Consider the following 24268-nt stretch of genomic DNA (forward strand, 5'->3'; position numbering starts at 1 on the left):
GACTGTGAACCTCAAAGGGGACAGGAACTCAACAGGGAAACCAACAGAGTCAACTAACCTGGACCCTTGGGGCTCTCAGAGACTGGACCATCATACAAAGAACACACATGGGATGGACATAGGCCTTCCGCACATATGTAGCAGATGTGCAGCTTACTCTTCATGTGGGTCCTGAACAGCTGGAATAGGGGCTATTCCAAAAGCTGTTGCCTGTATATGGGATATGTTCTTCTAGCCTGGCTGTCATGTCTGGTCTTGGTAGAAGAGGAAGTACATAGCCTTTCAGAGACGAGAGAGAGAAAGAGAGAGAGAGAGAGAGAGAGAGAGAGAGAGAGAGAGAGAGAGAGAGACCGAGACCTAGAGGGACCCCCTACCCATTCAGATTAGAAAGGGAGAAGAATTGTGTGTGGGGTGACAGGGAGGGGAGCAGTGAGCAGGATGTAAAGTGAATAAGTAAAAATATAAAATTAAAATATAAGTTTTTTGTTATAGGCTTCTTCCTGCCTATATATTGCTTCTCATTCGCTCATATTCATAGCCAGCTCTCTTCAGTATTCACCATGTGCCCTGAAGAATGCCAGGGTTCAGAATGTCCCCTAACTTCCAGAGGAAGCCCCAGGACACAGTGAGCTATATCCAGAACTGCAATGCATGCTCTAGCCTTAAAACAAACAAACAAAAACCTTCTGCAAAATACACAGATGTATTTGTCTTAGTTATTTTGCCTGCTACCGTGTCAAAATACCCTGACAGAAGCAGAGACAGAGTTTGTCTTGGCAGCCAAGGCACTAGTCCACCATGATGATGCCCTCACAGCAGCAGGAACATGAGGGGGCTGGTCACACTGCCTTCACAGTCATGGAAAAGAGTGGTAAATGCTTATGCAAGCTCGATTTCTCCTTAGTATGCAGTCCAGGACCCCAGCTCAGGGAATGGTGCCGCCCACAGTGGACCAGCCTCCCTGCTGGAATTAACTATTTAAGATACCCTCTCTCCACCTCCCACCACCCACAGGCATGACTAGAGGTCTGTCTCTCAGGTGACTATAAATCTCATCCGGTGACAACTAGATTAACTATCACTCTCAAGTATTTTATGCAGTTTCTAAATTGTGGGAAAATAACATAAAATTCTTCATCGTAATTATTTTAAGCACAGAGGACAGTAGTACTAATTAGCTGTACACTAGTGTGCAACCTCCATCGTTATCCACATCCAGGGCTTTATAGTCTGCAAAAGTAGAACTCCTGCACCCGTCATCTGACCCCTCACTCCCTGCTCCCCTCTGTCCCAGGCTCTGGAAAACACCATCCTTCATGTCTCTGTGAGTCGGACAATTCCAGGCGGTACAGTGAGCTCAGGCAGGATTGTGCGTCTGTGGCTTCTCTGGCCGGGTAGATTACCCTCAGGGTACATCCGTGTTGTCGAATGTGCTGGAGTTTCCCTGCTTCCATTCTAAGACTGAACACCATGTGTGGAGGCACCCACCACGCTCTGCCGAGCCTTTCAGTGGACACTCAGGTTGCTCTCACCCTTTGGTCGTCACAAATGATTCTGCTTGTGAAAGAGGAGCCTTCCAGAGAGGCAGAGATAGTTTATCTGAATGGAAAGGGCTATGAATTACCCTCAGAACTTAGTGAGCGAGTTATAGACTCATGGCCACAGTCAGCCGTGGGGAGGCTCTGAAACAGGAAAGAACTGGAAGAGAGCTGCTATGTAAAGCATAACACTGGTCCTGAACGGAGGGACAGGGACAGACTCTTCAAGTCTGTAGGACAAAAGGAACTGCTAACTCCAATACTCATGGTTTCCCTGGTATTAGCTGAGTAAGCTCGGTGACCCTGCCCTACCTGCCAGGGGGAATGAAGGCGGACACTAAGCAGGATCACAAACTTATCTATCATTTATAAGAAATGAAAGGGGGAGGATGTTGCGGGTTGCCCCGATGCCATTGTATTCTGATGTTACTTCTGCTTCCTCGAGAGGTGGTTGGACTGACTGGCATCCACAGAGGAACAGGGGAGTGTTGCTGACAGGCCCAGCAGGACAGCCGGCCTGGTATCTTTAGCTGAAGGTCTAGGGGAGCAAGATGGGTCAAACCAACCTTTTCTCTGGACTTGATGAGTGCAGTCAGGTGCTTCAGAACCAGAGGCCCGTCCAAGCTGTAGGTGAAGTTCACATTGTCGAAGACGATTACTCCCTCGTGGGGCCAGCCTGGGGGCGGGCGCTTTTTGCACTCCCAAGGCGCCTCCTTCTCTAGGTCCGTGTACTCAATCACCCTCTCCACAGAAATCATCTAAAGGAGAAAAGGCGTTCACACGGTCAGGGGCCAGCTAGGGGTTTGACCTCGGGCGCATTTCACCCACACCAGGCTGGGCAAGGGTCACTTGGGTCACTTATGCTGACCGAGACTACCGAAGACTCTGATGACTTACAATCCTGCCCATCAGCACTCAACAGCTTTGCTTACAGACAATCTCTTCAACCTTATAACACTGAGGGAAAAGAGCAAAGGGAGGGGAGCGAGAGATGGCCCAGTGTGTAAACGGATTGCTATGAAGGGTTTGGGTCCCAGCATCTAAGTCTCAAAGTATAAAGATTGACGAAGTCACCTGTACAAATCTCTAGCCTCTGCGTATACATGTCTACATGCAACATGCATATATAACAGACATACACACAAGCAGCTTCCACAAACACAATGAAAGGGTTTTGTCAACATCAACCAACCAGGACCCCCCCCCCCNTGTATCTTTTAGTTGAGTTTAAAACTGCAAGTTGAAACAATATTATCAACCAACCAGACCCCTCCCCCCAGCTTCCAGGGACTAAACCACCAACCCAAGAGTACACATGGAGGGACCCATGGCTCCAGCTGCATATGTAGCAGAGGATGGCCTTGTTGGGCATCAATGTGGTCCTGTGAAGGCTTGATGCTCCAATGTAGGGGAATGCCAGGACAGGGAAGCAGGTATGGGTGGGTGGGGGAGCACCCTCATAGAAGAAGGGGGAGAGGGGATGGGATAGGGAGTTTTTGGAGGGGAAGCCAGGAAAGGGGATAACATTTGAAATGTAAATAAACTATCCAATTAAAAAAAGGGGGAGGGCTGTAAAATCAAGAGTGTATGGCCTCTCATCAATAACCTCTTGCTCCAGAAGGATACTCACTCTGGACCAGTCATGCCCCACATCCTCAACCTTCCCTGTAACCATTTCTATCGTGTGAAATGGGATGAATGGCAGTATCTCACAGTTGCTGTTTCTGCCATTAGGAGGAGTAAATATTTTGAAGAGGGAACAATTGGCATGTTGACTAAACCTTCTGCCATTGCCATAGCCTGCTGCCTCTGAGAAGCACCTTGGAGATGGGAGCTTGCCCTCCCAGGGAGGAACAGCAGTGAGCCTGGGGACTCCTGCCTTCTAATCCTGGCATGGGAGAAGAGGCTAAAAACTGGTGACGAGCGGGTAGAAGTGGGGGACTTGGGAGAGCTATTAATTAAACCAACAACCTCAAAATACTGAATTCTTCTCTTACCAAGAACGAGGAATTACCCATTAAGAAACAAAAATAAACAGGCCTCTGAGAAATTAGCTTACATCCTCTCTAGGATTTCAGAACTTCCCTCCTACAGAGGCATTTATTACATCTGAAGACAGCTTGTGATGACTCTAAAACCTGCTGACATAGCATACATGAGACAGAGAAAAAGATGTATACATTTTATTTTACATTAACATTAAACAGATGGGAGCGGGATCTCAAAAAAAAAAAAAAACTCTGTTAGCTGCGATGCAAAAAATAACAGTTTTAATATTTTACATAAGAATTGCTTTTATGTCGTTTAATGGCAAAGAGGACTTTAAAAGGCTGAGAACTTTCAGATAAACATTACCATATTCTCTACTTCAGCGCTCTGCCGCACAGACCACTGGAACATCCCCATGAGTGTGAGGGCGTAGGACAAGGCCAGGCCAACCTGCCCGGCATCCAAAGCTTTGGGAGGAGGAAGGAGAAAGGACAGTCAGTCTTGATCCTAACAGGAGCCTGCTGCCTTCTGCTACCTTACCAGGAGGACCCAGCAGGTTGTATACAGCCGTAGTCTTCATACTTCTACTTACTGATTGAGATTATGATGCAAGTTTAAAAACCCATTAAGAATTCTGGAGGACTATTAGATGAGTTTATTAATCTCAGATGTACTGGCATACATTGAAGAAAGGGCATTGTTTGTGTGAGGTACAATGCCATCATTCAGATTTGTCACTATGGTTTAAAGCCTGTTACATAATCCCACTGTCTATGTCCCCTGCAACCGCAGCTGGGAACCACTGCAAACAAGATGGTGTTTTTCTAAGAACTGCCACTTTTGACAGTAAAATGCAACTCCCATTGTTCTACGGATAAATGCTGTGATGCAGGTGTCACTGCGGAGAGGCTAGGCATGGCCAATTCATGCCACACGTGCTGACACCTGCTCCTCTGGCGCCCACCTGGCTGTGAGCACCGTGTTCTATCCGGCTGCTCGTCTCTTTCAACTGTGTGCACTGGCTCATGAACGAACCGGGAAGTTCCCAGGTTCAAGTACAGAGCCCACGGCTGAGCCCAAAGGGCTAACGGCAAACCTGGTTCTCATCTCCTGGCTACCGGACCAGGGATTTTCAAAAACGTCATCTGTACAGATCTCAGCTCATTCTAACAAAGATAAAAGAACCTAAGCGGACCGTCTCACTGCGCGGGCCTATCTACCCTGGTGTGTAGTAAGAGCTTTAGCACGCTTTATTAGAACCACACCGAATGTGCCATTAGACAAGGTGGCAAGAGTTTAATTTAATAACTGCAAACACGGCTATAAATTGTAATCATGCCATAAATAGTTATTCACATCTGCACTTACTCTTCGCCAGGACAAGGGACCCGAAGGCAACGACGATGACAAAGATGGCGCAGATGGCGTCCAGACGCACGGCGAACCATCTCGATGTCGTCAGGAACAAGAACCAAGCTTCTGGATTGCAAAGCAGAGCGGGCAATGCCGAGTGAGCGCGGAAGCCGTGGGCGGCGGCGGAGAAGCCACACTGCCTACAGTGAAGGCGGTGGGCACTGAGGTGCTGACACAGAGTAGGGCAGCAAGGTCACATACTCAACATTTCTAGGAAGTTAGGAAATGCAGAGCAACACTCGATACGCACCCTACCCCAAACAGTACAGAGGCCTCAAAAAAAGAAAGGAGAGGAAAAAAAAAAAAAGAATCGAAAGACACAAGTAAGGTATATATTATGATATATAATCATAACAACGAACACGGAGAAATGGCCTTCATCACCTTATAGGTGGACTGTTTCTAGTCCTTCTATAACAAAGGACACAGCTCCATTACTTGCTCCTTACTTGCGTGCTCTGCACACCCTGGAGTGGGGATGGAACATGGCTTAGGGGCTGTATCGAAATAACTAGCATGTTAAAAAACAGCCACATGGAGTTTTAAAAGGGCCTCTGAGTCATCAAAACACAAAAACGCTGGGCCTTTTGCAAAAATACATCTGCTGACCCCAGCCATAACCAGAGAGAGAACCACAGGGCACAGGGGTGGAAGGGTTGAGCAAGTCGATCAGGAAAGCCAGACATGAGCGAGTCTGAGAGGATTCAGAGCCTAAGAGCAGAGGCAGGAGGCAGGAGTCCAAGATCGGTCAGAGGTGCTGGCCAACAAAGCTGATTGGCCACAGGGCTCAAACCTGAGCACGCAGCAGCTGGCAGCTTTTGAAAGTACTGCCATGAACCTACAGACCTGAATGCAAGTCCTGGTGTGCATCAAACAGCTCCTGACATCTCTCCTCAGCTTTGTAAGCCCGGATGGTCCAGAGTCCCTGGAGGGAGGATGATAAATGGGAGAATACCGGGCTCCGTGCTGCATGAACATGGAAGGAGAACAGAAAGCTCAGTGAGGCTGGATGGCAGGGGGCCGGACATGTGGACTCCCTCGCCCCCTACACTCCACAGTAAGGCTGGACACGTGGACTCCCCGCCCCCTACACTCCACAGTAAGGCTGGACAAGTGGACTCGTCCCTCCCCATGCTCTACAGTGAGGCTGGACACGTGGACTCCACCCCATGTTCCACAGTGAGGTTGGATATGTGGATTCTCCCCTCCATGCTCCACAGTGAGTCTGGACACGTGGACTCCCCCCCATGCTCCACAGTGAGGTTGGACACATGGCTCCCCCCCCATGCTCCACAGTGAGGCTGGACACGTGGACTCCCCCCCCATGCTCCACAGTGAGGCTGGACACGTGGACTCCCCCCATGCTCCACATGCTCCACAGTGAGGCTGGATGCGTGGACTCTATGGTCCACAGTGTAGACCCTTCGTACCATGTAGTACTCTGTGGGCATCCTAAAGGGCTCTGAGCTCCTGAACAAAACACTTGTGGCAACCCAGAGAAGACCCTGTCCACCCACCTGCCAACCCTAGTCAACGATGACATATTTTCAAGACGGAAAAAAGTGTTTCAGTTCAGTCCACCAAAGTCAAATGTAGTCATCGTTCCTTTCACTAACCCATTCTTTCACTGATTATTTAGTTAATTTATTTATTTTAATTTTCTAGCTATTAATGTTGTAAAAAGTGACTTCATTAGAGCATTTACCACAACACATTAAAGTGAGCTATGTGTGCGTCTCTCTCCATCGCAGACTGCTAATTTAAGCGCTAGCATGTGACTACTGCTTCCTAGTAATTAAAAGAGTACCTGATACAGCCAGCTGGCCAACAAGTGAGCCTAAAGGACAGGGATCTCCTCTGCATCCCAGAGGAGCCTTACCCTTCCCAGTAGCGCGAGGACAGTTCTTTATGGCTGCCATGTGCCTGGGTGTCACTGCACTTACGCCCATACCACTGGCCCAGAGGAGACATCGTCGGCCTGGCCTTGACTTCAGCCTCCTGAAGTGTCTCTTTTAAGATGTCTTCATGACCACCTAGCTGGAAACACATCCTCATGGTCTGAGGCTAGTGAGACATGCTCACTGTCCTGAAATTTCCAGATTCTCGCTACAGTCTCAGTGGCTTCATCTTATCAGAATTTAAAGGAGAAATTCCTCTTTGTCCATCTCTGACTACGGGGGGATATACAGCCTGTAAACTGTGTCTCCAGAAGGCTGCAGCATGCCCACCAGGTTCCAGCCTACCTGGGGTGACAGGTGCGCTGCCCACTGCCAGGCAAGGGTAGCTCTGACAGGCTCCTACTGCACTGTGGGTAAGACTGTACTGGGGCAAGAGGAGATCAGGAGTCATGACCCAGCAAACCAACCAGTCATTGTTTTTCCTATGAAAGGAGTCCCATGCAGCCCAGGGTGGCAGCAAGCACACTACACAGTCGAGGGTAACCTTGAACTGGTCCTCTTGCCCCTCTCTCCAGAGGACTGGGACGACCAGTATGCACAGCACCATGCTAGTTTAATGTGGTGTTGGGTATTGAACCTGGAGCTTAGTGGGTGCTAGATGAGCACCTCGCCGACTGAAGCACAACTCTAGTCCTTGTACACGCTTTATGATGGGGACACTGATGAATTATACCGTCACATACCCGAGGTCTTCTAGAGAGACCCGTTGGTAAAGCATGGAGAGTCTGGGAGATGTGACACTTATCTTATAGCTGGCTGCATGTAGTTCATAAAACAATGAAGAGAGAAGTCATGCTTATTCTTTGGGGCATCCCTGCTTGTCCGTGTGACCTCACTGTCTCACACGGACATGCTTTCTGTACACAAGGCTGCTGGATGCATTGGTGGGGAGGTGTGTGTGAGGGTACAGATGCGTCAAGGTAGAGAACCATCTTGTAGGTCAGAGCTCACTGATGGATGACTGAGGAAGGAACACCTTCCCAAAGGCAAGTCACTGGAGCTGGAGATGATGGCCAGCCTCCTCATGAGTGTGGTGTGTGGCTGCCTGCTTCCTTCACTCAGAGGCTGTTTCCTGACCAGGCACCTGATGTGGACGATACCTCAAAGAAGTATTCTTTTGATATTCTTTCCAGAAAGGAACATTCCCTGAATAAACACCTGCCAACCAGGATGGGTGTGGATGAAGAATTCCAAGAAATTTGGGTGTGGCTCTGAAGGGACCTGTATCTTTAAAAAGTGATCCTGTTTCTTCTCTGCCCTGTTTATCTCTAGACGGATCACTTGCCAGATGGGTAAGCTAAGGACTGCAAAAACAATTAACTAGTTCACCTAATAAGCATGTTAGCGACATTCCGGGGGCCATCTGGCCTTTCCCCACATCACTACAAGAATATCTTGAAGTAGACTCTGTGACAGGGATGTCATTTGTCAGCAATTTCAGGAAGGTGTCACCCTGCATTTCTTAATATTGTGGCTTTTCCAGGACTCTGAGGCCCCTCTGGGACACAACCTACAGGATTATGTTTCTCCTCAAAGAAGCATAGAGAACGCCTGCAGGCCACATCCCTGTCCTGCCAGGATACCTTCAGGATATCACGGGAGACTTGACATTAACTGGTTTGATTTTCTTCTGTTGCCATTGGTAGTAGCCAGCAAGGACTTCCAGGCATTACCTCAAGCAGTGAGAACCCTGCAGGGCAGACATTAAAAGCCCCCACAAAGGGAAGAACACATCGGGGGTACTCAGACCACACTACACAGCTCTGTCCTATTTCCAACACTCTTTTCATCTGAGCCAGTGCCTCAAAGGGAGAGCAATCCGCGTTAAGTATGCTGTGTGTCAGATGTGTTTTTCTCTAGACTTTGTCACAAAGAGAACCCACAGTTCTCACTCTGCTAATACCTGGTTGGTATCCCCAATACTGGAGTTCTCACTAAACAAGGTAACCAGCACTCTAGAGAACCTGACATGGCACACGTTGGAGGAGCAGACTCCGGGATCCGTGTTCTGAAAATCTGTGGCACAGGTTAATACTCTGATAGCTGATGCCCGTGGCAAGACACTGCTCATGGATCACAGCATCCTGACAGGAATGGCAACATACCTTCATGATCTAGGCATTACTAAATGACAGGGTCAGCTTGAGTCACGCATCCAAGTATTGTTGTGGTTTTAAGCAACTGTGTACCAGTGGCCTTTGCAATGTTTGCTTTTACAAACAAGCAAAAAAAAAAAAAACCAAAAACAAACAAACAAATAAAACAACAAAGCAAAAGGCATTGTGATAAACTCCCACTAAATCCAACTATGTTTCCAGACGCAGCTAGGGAGTGCAATCGGAAAATAGACCCCAGAGCTCTAAAACATCTACTGAAGCACAGGATGGGTCAGGGCAGGTTTAAGCCTCTCGCCAAGGCAATAGGGCAGTTCCTTTTAGTTAGTGGCGCTGGCAGTGGCCACCCAAGCAACGGCAGAACCTAACACAGCCCCTGACCCAGATGGCTATCATCAGGCTCACTGTTGCAGCCAGAGAGGTCACTGCAGACCCAAGAATCCAGCAGGGGCCCAGACAAAGTTATGAGCATTTCTAGGCCAAAGCGATACCAAGGCATACAGATTTGGAAGGGAAAGGCTCAGGGACTGGAGACACTGAAACAAGTCTATGACACAGTGTTGCTTGTGGGATGGACCAGCCTTTCTCTGAATGCTCACAGCTTCCTTTGCACCAAGACTTGTGAACTAAAGACACCACTGGGATGCACAAAAGGAGGCTCGCTCAGAAGTTTTATTCTCTGACTCCCCTTACTTCCCTTCTAAATTAGTTCCAGCCTACAGTGAAATGTTTCATTTATCAGAAAATGTTTCTTGTGTGCCTCCTGTGTCCGCGGGAGGTAAACCATGAACAGCAGAGAGGGTTCTCTGTCCTTGGGGGAGGGTTACTGTCCACAGGGCATCTACTCCTTTCTCAGGTTAAGCTGTAAAGTCACACCTGGGAAGTCACCCACTCAAATGATCCCTGATGGATGTAACAACCAGGCTTGATTGCCGAGTGAATGCTAACCAGGAGAGGACTGCTGAGGTGTAGTCAGCCTGTAGAATTTCACAGATCTTAACTACAGTTCCTCGATTACTGATGCTCTCTGCGTTACCACGCCATTACCATATCCACCCAAGACCCCCGGGGTACTCACTTGTGGACTCCAGGCGCTTGACATCCCGTGACGTTTCTAAGAAGTATCTCCGAAGAATCAGGAAGATGACTGAGAGTGGAACCAAAGGTATGATGATCCAAGGGATCACGGCCGCCGCCACGGCGATCACGCTTACAACGAGGAGCAACGTCTGGGGCAGCAAGCACAGAGACAGAGCCTTCTCAGCAACGAGCTCTGACTTCCAAAACCACACTGTCACGGGTTGTCTCTCCCTTCTCCGCTGATCCTTGCTGGGGCACTGAGCATCCTTCCCATCCCAGGAGGCAACGACCACAGGGCAGGGATGCTACAACCAACAAGCCTCCCCCAGGCACCGAGTGCATTATAGACTCCTTCTCTGACACATTCATTAGTACAGTCCCTGAAGCATGGAACCCGAGTTCAGATTCCCCAACGACTATGCTAAAAGCTGGGTATTAACACTGCGTGCCTGCTGACTCTGGGAGTTTGCCGAATCAATGGGAGTTCCAGGCTCAGTGAAAGCCTGTGTCTCTAAAGATAAGGTGGGAATCAGATTGAGAAAGGCATATGATGAGAGAGAGAGAGAGAGAGAGAGAGAGAGAGAGAGAGAGAGAGAGAGAGAGGCAAAGATTCATACCTGCAAATAAATATATAAGTACACTCCTATTTTTCATTGGTCTCCCCTATTTTATATTGGATATCTTCTTTATTTATATTTCAGATGTTAACCCCTTTCCCAGTTTCCCTCCCTCCCACCCTCCCAAAAACACCCTACCACACACACCCCCACCTCCCCACCCTAGATTCCCCTACACTGGGGCTTCTATGGAGCCTTCACAGGACCAAGGAAACTTTGTTGGTTTCTTATGGTTAAACCAGCCTGATCCACAAGGCGGCTGGTGCTTGATAGAGACTAACCCCCTACCCAGCTCATGAACCAGTGAAAGTTTAAAAAGTCCAAAGATGCTAGCTAACGCAGGGTACCAATTCTTGCTCACTGAGAAGATATTGTTTAAGTTAAAATACAAAATTTCCTAAGAAAAATGACTTTTACTCTTTCAAAGCAACATGACTTATGGGTAAAATAGTGAACTTAATTTTAATGAAACCGTAAACAGTTGCGGCGCGAAATGTGAGGGCTGGCTGTTTACGTTCTGTGGACTTACACTCACAGTGGTAAAGCCCACAGAACCTCCTCAGGTTTCCCTCAAGATTGGGTGTGGTAATGCATTAGAGTAACCTTGGCCCTTGGCAGGCTGAGACAGGAGAGTCACTACAGAGCTGAAACAGCCTGGGCTACAAAGGGATTTCCGGGCCATCCTGAGGTATTTATATAGAGCTTGCCTCTATAAGCAAAGAATTACAACAAAAAGTAAAACTAGAAACTAAAAACTAGAGCTCATACTTTAATAATACCGGTTTTAAAACCATTTCTTCATAGGAACACTTTTAATTCCAAGGACCTGTTGGGGTTTTTTGGTATTTATCACCACAGCTGCCTAGGCATCCACCTGCGGTTTATTTTAAATTTAACTCTGTGGGGATGTCTTGCCACTGGTCTAGAGGATGCAGGTGCCAAAGGAGTATGTTTCCTATAAACAGCAGAAAAGCTGCAGTCTAATTTTGTGTGTGCCATCCCCCTACGTACACATTTGGCTCACTCCACTCCTTACGTGAACTCCGTCTCTTACCTGCCTCAAGCACAGAGGAAAAAGGTATGTCTACTCAAAAGGGCCACTCAATCTGCACCAGGCACTTTCTACTATTTGTTTACGGTATCAAGAATAAAATCAGCCCCAAACGGATCACACCTCAGTGCAAGCAGAAAGCTTTGACCAGACCGAGGTATCCGTTCCAAGTTGCCAGAGTGTGCGGTGCCTGCATTGCCTTCCACCCTGGCTGATCTTGCTAGATACGAATCTCGTGCTACCTGTAAGCAAAGCAGGATTCACCTCTTGCCAAGATTTTCCTCTGATTTAGCGAGGGAGAAATGACGACGGAGTTTTGATCAGTAAGCTGTTTACTGATGGATATATGTATGTATAAAAGGAACTCTTTTATCTACTATTTTGGGAACATGTGAGATAAAAGAAACTGATCCCTGAGTGGAAAAGCGACATAACAAATTACGCTGCCGGGTGACCCGGGATTCCCAGAGGGCGTTCAAAGTCTGAAGAGCACATAGGCTTTGGAAAGCGCTAAGGAGTAAGCGTACCTCCTATCAGATTAGACTCGCCACCCTCCACCTACAGGAGATGTGCAGGCAAAGGGGGCATGCCGAGAGCTTTGCACGAAAGACCCCACCCATTAAACACTGACCATGTCTGCGTTCGTCAGTGGGTACAAATTACAACACTGGTCAGGTCTGGTGTACCACTCTGGGGTCTCTCAGTTACGCTTGTCTCCTGCGCTCTGCTAACTTGAACGTCCCTGGTAAGTCAGAGCTTTAGGGCATACTGGCATGATGGGTTTGTGTGCGGCATTTAAAAGAGGATATGAGAACAAATAAGCAGAGATGACAACCAAAAGGAAAAAGACAAACCACAACGAAGCAGCCACACTAGCTCAGGCCGGTAAAGGCATTGCCTGGGAGGCAGAGGCAGAAGGATTGCTGCAGGTCTGAGACCAGCTTCATCTACATAGGGAGTTTCAGGCCAATCAAGGCTACATAATGAGAGGTCATAAAAAAAATGACAGCATAAAAGAGAATGAAAAAATATTAATTAGATAGGAAAACAACAAAATGTGGGTCTTTCAAAACACTACCAAATTAGTAAGCTGCAAGGCCGATGAAGAAAGGAGAATTGCCCCTATTGCAAGAGGCAAGACAGGCATTAAAAGGGCTGACTAAACACGCAGAGTTAACACGTTTCATGTAGACGGCTTATGTCTTGAGAAATGGTGGTTAAAGGTTATATTACAAGATATAGCAACCAGAGCAGCTCTATTTCAATTTGAGAATCTGAATTCATAGTCTGAAAGGAATTTAGTGACTAGTCAAAGTTCTTGGTTTATAAATGCTCCACTCTTAGACTATAGTGCTCCACCTTTGGACTATACTGTTCTACTCTTAAACCATGGTGCTCCACTCTTGGACTATGGTGCTCCACCCTTAGGCTATAGTGTTCCACTTTTGGGCTATAGTCCTTCACTCTTGGACTATAGTGCTCCATTCTTGGGCTATAGTGCTCCACTCTTGGGCTATAGTGCTCCACTCTTGGGCTATAGTCCTCCACTTTTGGGCTATAGTGCTCCATTCTTGGGCTATAGTGCTCCACTCTTGGGCTATAGTCCTCCACTTTTGGGCTATAGTGCTCCACTCTTGGGCTATAGTGTTCCACTCTTGGGCTATTGTGCTCCACTCTTGGGCTATAGTGCTCCACTCTTGGGCTATAGTGCTCCACTCTTGGGTGATAGTGCTCCACTCTTAGGTGATAGTGCTTCACTAGTGAATTCTATGAAATACTTAGGAAAGAAAAAAATGCCAATCTTAGAAATGCTTTGGTTTTCTTTTAGAAAAGAGGACTGACAGTTGGTTGTGGTAGTACATTCCTTTAATCCCAGCACTCAGAGGCTGAGGCAGGTGGCTATCTGTGGGTTGGGAGCCAGTCTGGTCTACACAGGGAGTTCAGGTCGGCCACAGCTGCACAGTGAGATCCTGTTTCAAACCTCCCAAGCCCCTGCGAAGGAAAAGGAAGAGGACTGGAGAGAAATGCACATAGCCGGAGACAAACACACTGAGAAGATCTCTGCTGACGGCTGGCCTCTTGTACCTCAGAGCAGGTGAGGCAAGTTCAGGATCTGCAAGGCGGGGAAAGCTGTCAGCTGCAGCCATAGTTCCTTCTGCTTCTTCTCCTAAGACCTTTTAATCCACATGACCTGATATGACCTCACTTACTTGAAGCCAACCAATTATAAACCAGTAATCACATTTTCAAAATACCTTTCAATCAACACCTTGGTTTCTGTTTGAGTAAACTATTTGGGTTGGGAACCTTAATCTAGCCAGGTTGACACATAGCACTGACTACCACAGACAGAAATCCCTTGCCAACTCTTATTTTCATGAGGTCAGTATAACTCTAACACCAAATGTTTACAAAATATCACAAGAGCTGCAAAGGATAGACCCAAATATTTGTTGAACAACAGATATAAAGTTGAGTTAACCACAGATATACCAGTGACCTACATTGAGGGTAAGGACAACAGTTAAGGACAATATTAACCAAAATAAGTAAGGTTTTTATAAAAACAACAACAACAAAAGGTCAGGGCTGCTCTTTGGATGCTTGCATCAATGCCAGGTGGGAGTGGTGATGGGCTGGGAATTCTAACATGTTGATGACTGACACAGGAGTCCCCAGGAGAAGTTGGCTAGCTAGACCGGCTCATGAGGTGGGATCTGGGTTCAATGAATAGACTCTGCCTCTACGTGTAAGGTGGACAGTAATCAAAGAAGACACGACATCAACCTCCAGTCGCCAGAGGCATGTGCATATATATGTGCCCACATTCGAATACATACACATACACCCTACACATAAACACATATGCCAGAAAGAAGGATGGGCAGTGACTGAGAAATATGTTCAGCATTGACACTGGACTCCATCTTCATTCATACGAGCACATGTATGCGTGTACAGACATAAGCGCACCAATAAAAACAAAGTACCTCCATACGACTTAGGACACACAAAAATAACTGTGAAAGACACAAAGGAAAAAAGGTCATTATTAGACTTCATCAAAGTTAGAGCCCACTGGCCAAAAGATACTGTTAAAAAACAAAGAAAAGAAAATCGCAAACTCAGGGTGGGGGGAATTACTAGAATTAAACATACACACATTCCAATAAATCAGCCCGTGACAAGATTTTTAAGAATAAATTCACAAAGAACAAGCAAGAGATTTGAACTAAAAATTTCACACACACAAAAGTTCCAAGTGGCCGATAAAATGTGCGCCCAAAAAAAGCTCAGCGTTGCTAATCATCGGGGGAACCCAAGCTAAAACCATAGCGAGACCAGCCATACCTACAGTAAAGGCGCCGATCAGTGCGATACCAGAACTCTAGAAGTCTCCACAGAAGTAAATACGTCACCGCTTTACTCTTTGCCTTAACAACCGTGTGGATGGCTGACACGGGAGATCCCATGGTGGTGGGGGTGGGGGTGGGGAGGCACAGTGAAAGACCTCTATTCTTTGACCACACACACCACCCAGCAATGGTAGCTTATAAAGTTCTGTGCTCCTGTAGAACACTACCAGGCTTGAATTCAAAAATGGAAATTATTTAGTTTTTTTTTTTTTTCCCCTTTAGGTCTTCATTGCCTTCTTGCTAAACTCCAACCATTATCGCCAGAGCACACATGCTGGGACAAATTGCCTACAAGCCTGGGAAAATCCCCCGTGACTGTCACCACACTACCAAGTGTGCTAACTCTGACTGGCAAAATCCCAGCTACCTCCTCTTCCAGGGACAGTAGGCAGGGGCCTCATGACCGCTATCAGCCAATCGCACGGGCTCCCCGGGTTACGTGCTGGTCAGTATTTCCAGTACCTGCTATCGTCAGCTTGACTGTCTACGACCAAGGGGCCCACTTTAGTCAGGCAGCTGGCACAGAGTTATCTCTGAGGCTGGCGTTTCCAGATGATTCCCTCCTTGCAAATGCACTGAGTAAAACTCTTTTGTTGATTTCCAAAAGCATGAAAAACACTCTGATTCGGTTAAAAAAAAAATGGATGAGTTTACTTCTAAAGACAGAGATCTTTGAAACCCAGGGCGAGGCAATCTACCTAACACCCGCCTTTGTCTGAGAGGGATTGGAAGGTGGGAGTGGGCTGAGCAAACCGCAGAAATCTCCGAATGACAAAGTCATTGTCCGGGGTGCTTTCTACACACTTCCCCTGACGTCTCCACACAAAGCCGTGCAAGGGTCAGTGGGACCAGACAAGTCCGGGCAGTTGCACCCCTGGGCTTCTATAAAAGCCAGTGACCCAGCCTATTATCCCCAAGTCCTAGGCTGGCTTTGTTCCCCATATCCAGAAGCAGCAGCTTTTTCTCCTCCTGCACCCCCAGGAAGAAGGGACTGGGGACAGCTCCTTCACGTCCTTTGGCTTGGCATTTTCACTTCATAAAGCAGAAGTCAATGTGTCTGTGTGCAGCGAGGAGGGGAGGCGCGTTCAGCGGTGGTCTCCACTACTGGCCGCACTGGTGGCTCAAGTAGCCTCAGGATTAGCCCTTTGTGTGACATGAAAGGGTAGGAAAAGTCAGTTATTTACGCTCAGTCAAGCTGTTGGCTTTCTCTTTCTTTCTTTCTTTCTTTCTTTCTTTCTTTCTTTCTTTCTTTCTTTCTTTCTTTCTTTCTTTCTTTCTTTGGATGAGGGTGTGAAGTGAGGAAGAATGGTTTTGCAACGAGGCTCTAAATCACTGGCAGCGTTTTGCAGAGCACAGCTGCGTGCAAGTTTGCACACTCAGAGAAGCACCCCCCCACACACACACACACACACTAAATAATGCCAAGTAACTACATTTTCAATTGTTTTGTTCGGAAGTGGGCATGTTAGCTGCCAGAATTCCAGATAAGTGAGACGCTTTGCTCGATGCTACCGGGGACCACGGAAGCTTTGGGAATAGTACAGAAATGCAGAGATTACATTAGTATGAAATAGTTACTGCTCAATGATCTATTCTGGAAACAACAGACCCCAATAGTGTGGCACGGAATGGAAAATAGCCACTAAAATGAAAAGCACTAACAAACCCAACGTCTTCGATACAAGCTCACAAGCTGGTTGGTACTTGGGCCTGGTATGTGTCAGACAGTTATCCTAATGGAACACAAGAGAACAGAAGATGATTACTGTTATCAATTTATCTGTCACTTAGAGATAATATTATATTTAAAAAATATAAAAAAAATTTAAAGCATATCCTTTATTACTTGAATGAATTTTGCTGGTGTGTCACTGAGGGGAGGGGTGTGGCTCAGTGGAGGAGGAGGTGCCCAGCTCTGGGTTGGATCCCCAGACTTGGGGGGCAGTGGACCATGTAGGGAACAGGGTCTGGGAGTGTTCAGCCAAAGACCTGTCACTCGATCCACTTGAGAAAATGAGGCAGAAAGATTATTTGAGTTCAGGAGTTCTGAGCCAGCCTATACAATGTATCAGAATCTTACTTCTAAAGCAAAACTAAACTGAAGGAAGAGAATTTTGTTGGCATGCAGGCAATCCTCTCTCCTGCAATCCGTATGAAGTAGGTAACTTTTCTTCCATCTTTACCGCTCTATACTATGTAGCTCTGTGAGCATGCACAGAATGTAGCTCTGTGAGGATAGAGAGGGTCAGCGGTAAGGCTTAGGGAACTAGAAAGGGAGGTTTCCAGACTCCCTAATGCTATCATACATGACATGTGAATCTACATTTTAAGTGTCACTCTGTCACGCACAGTCACCCCACAGCATATAAACTTAAGGCTTTTCCTGAATAAGCAAGAGCACGGACTGAAGTGGGTTTTTTTTTTAAGGGCTCTGTGACCTCAGGTAGGAAGACACAGGACAGAATCCACACGATAACATTTTAAACAGTCTGTCTTCATCTAGAGCAGAGAGCATCTCAGTTTCCAGCTCCTATGATGTCATGAAACAGTCATACCTGATGGCCTTCAGGGTTACCTATGGGGCGAGGAAGTAGTTCAGGTGGTACAGCTGGCCTAGAACATACAAAGCTCTAGGTTCAACTCCCAACACCATGTAAATTGGGCATGGTGGCATAGACCTCCAAATCCCAGAACTCGGGAAGACAAGAGGATCAGAAGTGCAAGGTCATCCTTGTTACATAGTGAGTTCAAGGCCATCCTGGGATACCTGAGAACCTAATGCCTAAAACAGAAATGGCTCATGATGGACATATCCCTGAGGGATCAACCATCCTGCACTACAGAGTTAGTGAGTCAGGATTTGCCTTAATCATGGCATTCTTTCGAAGCTGCTCCGTGTTTAAATCAGTGACCCCTCTGCCTCTGTGCTGGGCCAGCCCTCTGCTGTCAGTACCCTGTTCTCCGTATCCTACTACAACGTTAAGGGCTGGTTCTCAAGATACAGTCTCGCCAGGATCTGTCCCCACTGCCTTTGTCTTTTCTGAACCCTTGTCTCAACACCTTGTGCTATTATTATTCCATACCATAGTCTCATTACAAATATCACACACCCTGGGAGTCTTGACAAGTGCACCTTCTCTACTTCCTGGGGTTCAGGGACTATTACCCCCAAAACTTTGTCCAGTTCCTCCAGGCAGGATGCAAAAGAATCCCAAAAGCTATGACCTAAGAATGTAAGCTGAGAAGTAAAAGCCTGAAGCTTAGTTTTAATTTTAAAACACGTACAATGTAGAACTTGGGACCTGGACCATAGAGCTCTACCTGCTTCTTCCTCCTGAGAAGTCTTCTATATAATGAGTCTCCAACAACTCTCAAGACACTGGGGAGCTCTCTGCACAGGGTCTTCGGGTATTCCTCCAGGACCCCCCTCCCCCACTTACTCTTCTCACCTGCGGTGTTTTAAATGAGAATGGCCTCCACAGGCTCATACACTTGAATATTTCGTTCCCAGTTGGTGAACTGTTTAGGACAGACGATGAGACACGGGTTTTGTTGGAAACATGAGGGTTTGATGTTTCAAAATCCCATGCCAGGCCCAGTCTCTCTGTCTTTCTGTCTCTCTCCCTCCAACTTTCAGATCAGATGTGAGCTTTCAGCTACTGCTCCAGCGCCATGCCTGCCTGCTGCCCTGCTCCCTGCTCTGGCCTGCCATGCTGGTCATAAACTAACTCTCTAAAGCTGTAAACAAGTCCCTAGTTACATGCTTTCTTCTATAAGCTGCCTTGGTCATGTGCTTCTTCACTGCAGTAACCTAGTACCTAAGATACCACGTAAACCTAATTTACAACCAAGGGTTGGGGGGGCTTTTTAACTGAGTATTTTGGGGGGATTGGGATCCAAGTCTGGCTAGGTGGTCAGGACTGCCTCCTCAGACTCCCAAGTGCTGGCTGCACGGGGCTATAGGTGTGCACCACTGCACAGGGCTGTAAGTGTGCACCACTGCACCTACTCTTAGAGAAGTCGTTACCGAGTCTTTCCAAAGCTTTCGACCTGTCAAGCTCCTCCTTATATGGTATCAGTCTTGTTGGTAAGAATGCCATCCTTAAGTCACAATGACAAGCATCCTGAGAAAATTTAGTACGATGCATGGAGTGACTATGGGGCAGAGCACCAGCCATGGAGGGCAGACCACTTACTAGCTTTACAAAAAGGTGTGCTTTTAAGAGACAGGAGGGCAAACACAACAAGCCAGGCAAGCAGGAGCTGACCAGCTAGGCCACTTATTAGACAAGGGACAAATATATCAGGAGGCAAAGGCTAACAGTCAGCCCTCAGGGTTCCCAAGTTAATGGCTTCACTAAAAGGGGCAGTAGGCTCTGTTAGTGACACCACTGTCCTCCCTCACCTTATCCACAACTCTGAAAGTCATGAGTCTCTCAGAGTAAAATGCAGTGCTCAGACACCATCAGATTACCTCTGTGCACAGGGATGGTACACAGACCCAGAGGGCGGGGCACAGTAGGATACTGAATGGAAATGGGATAAGAGAACAATGAACTCTGGGGATTCCTCGCTGCATCACAGCATCCTGGCCTGCTGATTCCCTCACTGCATCATAGCATCCTGGCCTGCCCATCCCTCACTGGATCACAGCATCCTGGTCTGCCCATCCCTCACTGCATCCCAGCATCCTGGCCTGCCCATCCCTCCCTGTATCACAGCATCTTGGCCTGCCCATTACTCACTGCATCACGGCATCCTGGCCTGATGCATCCCTCACTGCATCACAGCATCCTAGCCTGCTGATTCCCTTACTGCATCCAGCATCCTGGCCTGCTGCATCCCTCACTGCACCACAGTATCCTGGTTTGCGCATCTCTCACTGCATCCCAGCATCCTGGTCTGACCATCCCTCACTGCACCCAGCATCCTGGCCTGCCCAGCCACATCCTACAGGTAGTGATGTAGCCCTGCAGAGAACATGAGTGCAGCAGAAGGGATTTTTTTTTTTTTTTTTTAATCTGCTGAGATTTCTTCAGGTTCACAGAGGAAAGGACCCCTTTGAGAAAGCAAGCACAACGTTTGTGCAAACCAGATCAGCGGCCCTGCGTGTTAGGGGGGGAAAGCCCACGAGCTGAGAATGACAGTGTCTTCACAGCAGAGAAATGCATACATGACACATCTTTATACTCCCAAAAACTTCAGGGTAGGCCTCACTTAATGAGCTATGATGAACTTTGTACAGTCTCAACTGAACATGTGTGCAGGTGTGCACATACCTATGTGCACTGTGTGTGAAGATGAGAGCTTAGTGTTGGGCATCTTCCTCAATCCTTACTTCATGACAGGGTTTCCCACTGATCCTAAAGCTCACTGGTCTGGCTAGGCTAGGCTGGCTGGTCACTCAGTCTCGAGGAACCTCCTAGTTCCACCTCCCCACTCCTGGGACTATAAGCCTGGCCTTTTCATACGAATTCTAGGAGACTGAACTCAGCTCCTCATGTCTCATGGCAAGCTTTTTACCATGTCCCCTGACCTGCCACAGATAGTATCTTCCCAGTATAGTTCCCCAAACAACAGTTCTGTGGAAAAGTCACATATAGACAACACAATTGCTCCTTGAGGGAATTTATGGGCACACACATGTTACATACACATATTACATACACACATTACATATATACACATATTACATGTATACATATTACATACACATATTACATGCACACATTATATATACATATTATATACACATATTACATATACATATTACATACACATGTATACACATATTACATATACATATACATATATTACACATACACATATTACACACACATTCTCACACACAAACACATACACACATAACACATTTATGCATACATACACACACATACGTACATACACACAATACACTCATACATACACATACACACAAAACATTCATACATACATACACACACATACGCAACACACTCATACATACACACACACACACACACACTCACACAACACACTCATACATACATACACACGCTCACACATACATACCCACACATACAAACGTACATACCCACACTCACACACACATACATATATACTCACACACACATACATATATACTCACACACACACACATACATACACACGCATACACACACACATACATACACACGCACGCGCGCACACACACACACACACCATGTGGTTGGTGGGTAGTTTCCTTATAGGAGTCAGATTGAGGGGGTTTAACTAGAATGACCCCTACCCTTTACTACACAAATCATGGACAAGCAAAGTAACATACTGAGTCTGTGATGTGGGAAGCCACGTAACGCCATTACAAGATGGCGCTGGCTACCACTGGCCACCGCCCGTGTATTTTGGATAAACAACCAATGTGCGCAGGTGCAAATGGGTTTCTCGCCAAGTCACAGCCCGTCCCGGGGCATGTAAATTAAGGACTGAAAGCAGAACCAATCAGACATGGCCACGCCAGTCCTAGGCCTATAAAAGCAGCACTAGTTCTAGGGCTCGGGGTCTTTTGCCTCAGCAATCAAGCTCTCCCAATAAACGTGTGCGGAAGAATCCTGTTGTGCGGCGTCTTCCTTGCTGGCGAGGCGGGTGTCCGCACTGTGAGGCCACTATCCTGTGAGAGAAGGGTTCAAGCTCTTGTTCTAGCATTGGGCATTCTCACACTGGACTTAGAGGAGGCTATAATCTTATCCATTGATCAGATTCACCCGCTGCAATACATTAAACTCTTGGGTTCAGGGGAGAAATCTGAGTTCAGTGCTGGAATCAGATGAGATACTGACATTTCAAGCAGAGAGCACTTTAGGGAAATGTAGGACTATGGGCTGGCAGAGAGTTTGGTAGAAGGAGAGAACTGATTCCCACAGGCCGTCCTCTGGCTTCTCCATGCATTCGGTGATGCAATAAGATAGGGTGTGTCTTACAGGAGAAAACAAAGTGCTGCTGGAATTAGTGCTGCTGGAATTAGTGCTGACAATAAGACATCAAAGAGTTAAAACTGTGAGCTAATGACCTTGTCTACACATCTATGTAACATATGCATACATATACAAATATATACAGACACACACACACTCAAAGTGCTTGCAATTCTTGAAAAGGCCAAGAAATGAAACACATTAGAACAACACTTTTTAAGCCAGAGGTATACTGCGAGCCACTGGCAACTCCAATATAACTTGGCATTTTATGTTATTATTTCCAGTCCTGTATTTATATTTTATTCAGAACACCCTTCAGTTCTGTTCCACCCCTTGCAGCAGCCTGTCAGTAAAAGGCCCAGTCTCCTAGACACCTCTTCTTATCCTGTTCCATTAACACCTCTCACAGTAATTCACACAGCAATCAATGACACGGACTTTGAAAACTGCACTGTGCCTCGTTACCACAAACACCAACAGTTAGTACTTTAAAACATACCCCATCCATGTTCACAGAAATATCAATCTTTTGTTGAAGCCTAAGGGACAAATGTCCTTCTATGTGGCAGGACATTTGTCCACATTTTAAACAAAACTTCCTTCTTTTAGTCATCCTATGAGTGGCGTGACAGACCTCTGTGCCAACTTTTGTCCCGACTCAGAACATAGGGGCTCCAGGTACAATGCCACAAATGAAGGGTCCTGTGCTCGGGGCCCCAACCCCTCAGTTCCTCAGAATCACACTCAGCAAGATACTCAAGTTCTGGACTGACTGACAAAACTAACTAAACTGCCTTCGCCTTTCAGGAAAGGCGATGAAGCGCGCATGCTCTGCATTAAGCAGTTCACAGGGGTAACTGTGATTACATTACTTCCTTCTACAGCTATCCAGTCTTCCTCATCCAGAAAAGCATGCGCTTATGCATAGCTCTTATACGGAAGGACCGGGAGCCCAGCAGTTGTTGTCTTTTGCTTTTCTACCACTTCAGCTGTGAACTCTGGTTTCCGCTCTGCCTGCTGGTCTGCATGCTGCCATGTTCGATGGAGATACTGGATGAAGGCTCGCTTCCCTGAGGATCAGATCCAGCTGATCTTAACTGGTTCAGGCAAGCTGAGTACAGGAGCATCCTGGGAAATTCCCTGCACATAGTAGGAGCTGACTGGCGGGTTCCTGATGTCAGCAGCAGGGATTGCTGATGGCATTAAGAACAAAGGCAGACAGGAAGTTTGCTACTAAGGTCAGTTTTGAAAGGAGCTAAGAAAACCCTTCGGGGGGCACACACCAGTAAACTGGGCCTTCGAAGAACCCCACCCACCTCAGAGGTCCACACTAGAAAGCTGGTGCTGCTACTGACAGCAGGCTCAGTAGTCCCGTGACCCGAATGGTTTCATCTGGTGGCTAATTCTCACATTTCTGGCTCGTTTGTTTGTTTGTTTGTTTGTTTGTTTTAGTGGTACTGGGAATAGAACCATGGTCTCAGAAATGAGATAAGGTCGAGAGGGCTACATTTTTAGTCCAAATGTTTTTTTTTTTAAAAAATGTATTAAAAGATCAAATTAGAGCAGACAAAATATTTGAAAAGCAAAGCACCCCCTGCCAAACTCCTCCCCCCAACACACACACCAAAAACCACCAAGTACAAAGTGCACGCATTAGTTGAGCCCATGGAACTGCCTCTGTGGCCTTGCCACACTTTAATTCCAGAGACTACTTATTCATGTAAGGAGCAACCCCTGCCGTCCGCCTGAGCTAGCAGAGCTAATAGGCTTCTAATTAATTTCCAGGAGATTGCTGTTATAACTAACAGGTTTTAAACATTTGGTTGATTGGGGAAAATGAATTGAATATAATGTATTTGATTTGGAAAATTAGTTTTCATTCTATGTGCTTACCATAATAGTGTTTATTTTAAGTTTACATGATTCCATTAAGAGTCCCAGAACACCACTGGGTTGTTTTTGTCCTGACAGAGCCCTATCCTACTTTAAAAGGGGAAGAGGGGGATTACATTTAGATTTTTTTTTGTTTGTTTGCTTTTCTTTAAGAGCAGGTTAAATTCATTTTTTTTTGTGTGTGGCTCTCATAAAAAAAAAAAAAATCTTTGCTCTGTCATAAAGCAACAGGCACCAAATACT

The 24268-nt window shown here is 46.7% G+C and overlaps 1 protein-coding gene across 4 annotated transcripts in view; it reads right to left on the minus strand.

Moving 5' to 3' along the window:
* Abcc4 (ATP binding cassette subfamily C member 4) overlaps positions 1 to 24268 on the minus strand; it is a 219068-nt gene that overhangs the window by 40916 nt on the left and 153884 nt on the right. For 2 of the 4 annotated variants that reach the window (XM_021203338.2, XM_029541573.1), the window contains exons 21-25: positions 10091 to 10241; positions 5787 to 5906; positions 4896 to 5006; positions 3894 to 3994; positions 2105 to 2296 (exon numbers count right to left, since the gene is read on the minus strand). In XM_021203338.2, the coding sequence (XP_021058997.1) occupies positions 2105 to 2296; positions 3894 to 3994; positions 4896 to 5006; positions 5787 to 5906; positions 10091 to 10241 (675 nt within the window). Of the gene's footprint in view, positions 1 to 2104; positions 2297 to 3893; positions 3995 to 4895; positions 5007 to 5056; positions 5110 to 5786; positions 5907 to 10090; positions 10242 to 24268 lie in introns of those variants that run through there. The other 2 variants (XM_029541572.1, XM_029541574.1) reach the window with 2 other exon arrangements.

This window comes from Mus pahari, chromosome 8, assembly GCF_900095145.1.
Source record: "Mus pahari chromosome 8, PAHARI_EIJ_v1.1, whole genome shotgun sequence".
NCBI classification, from domain to species: domain Eukaryota; kingdom Metazoa; phylum Chordata; class Mammalia; order Rodentia; family Muridae; genus Mus; species Mus pahari.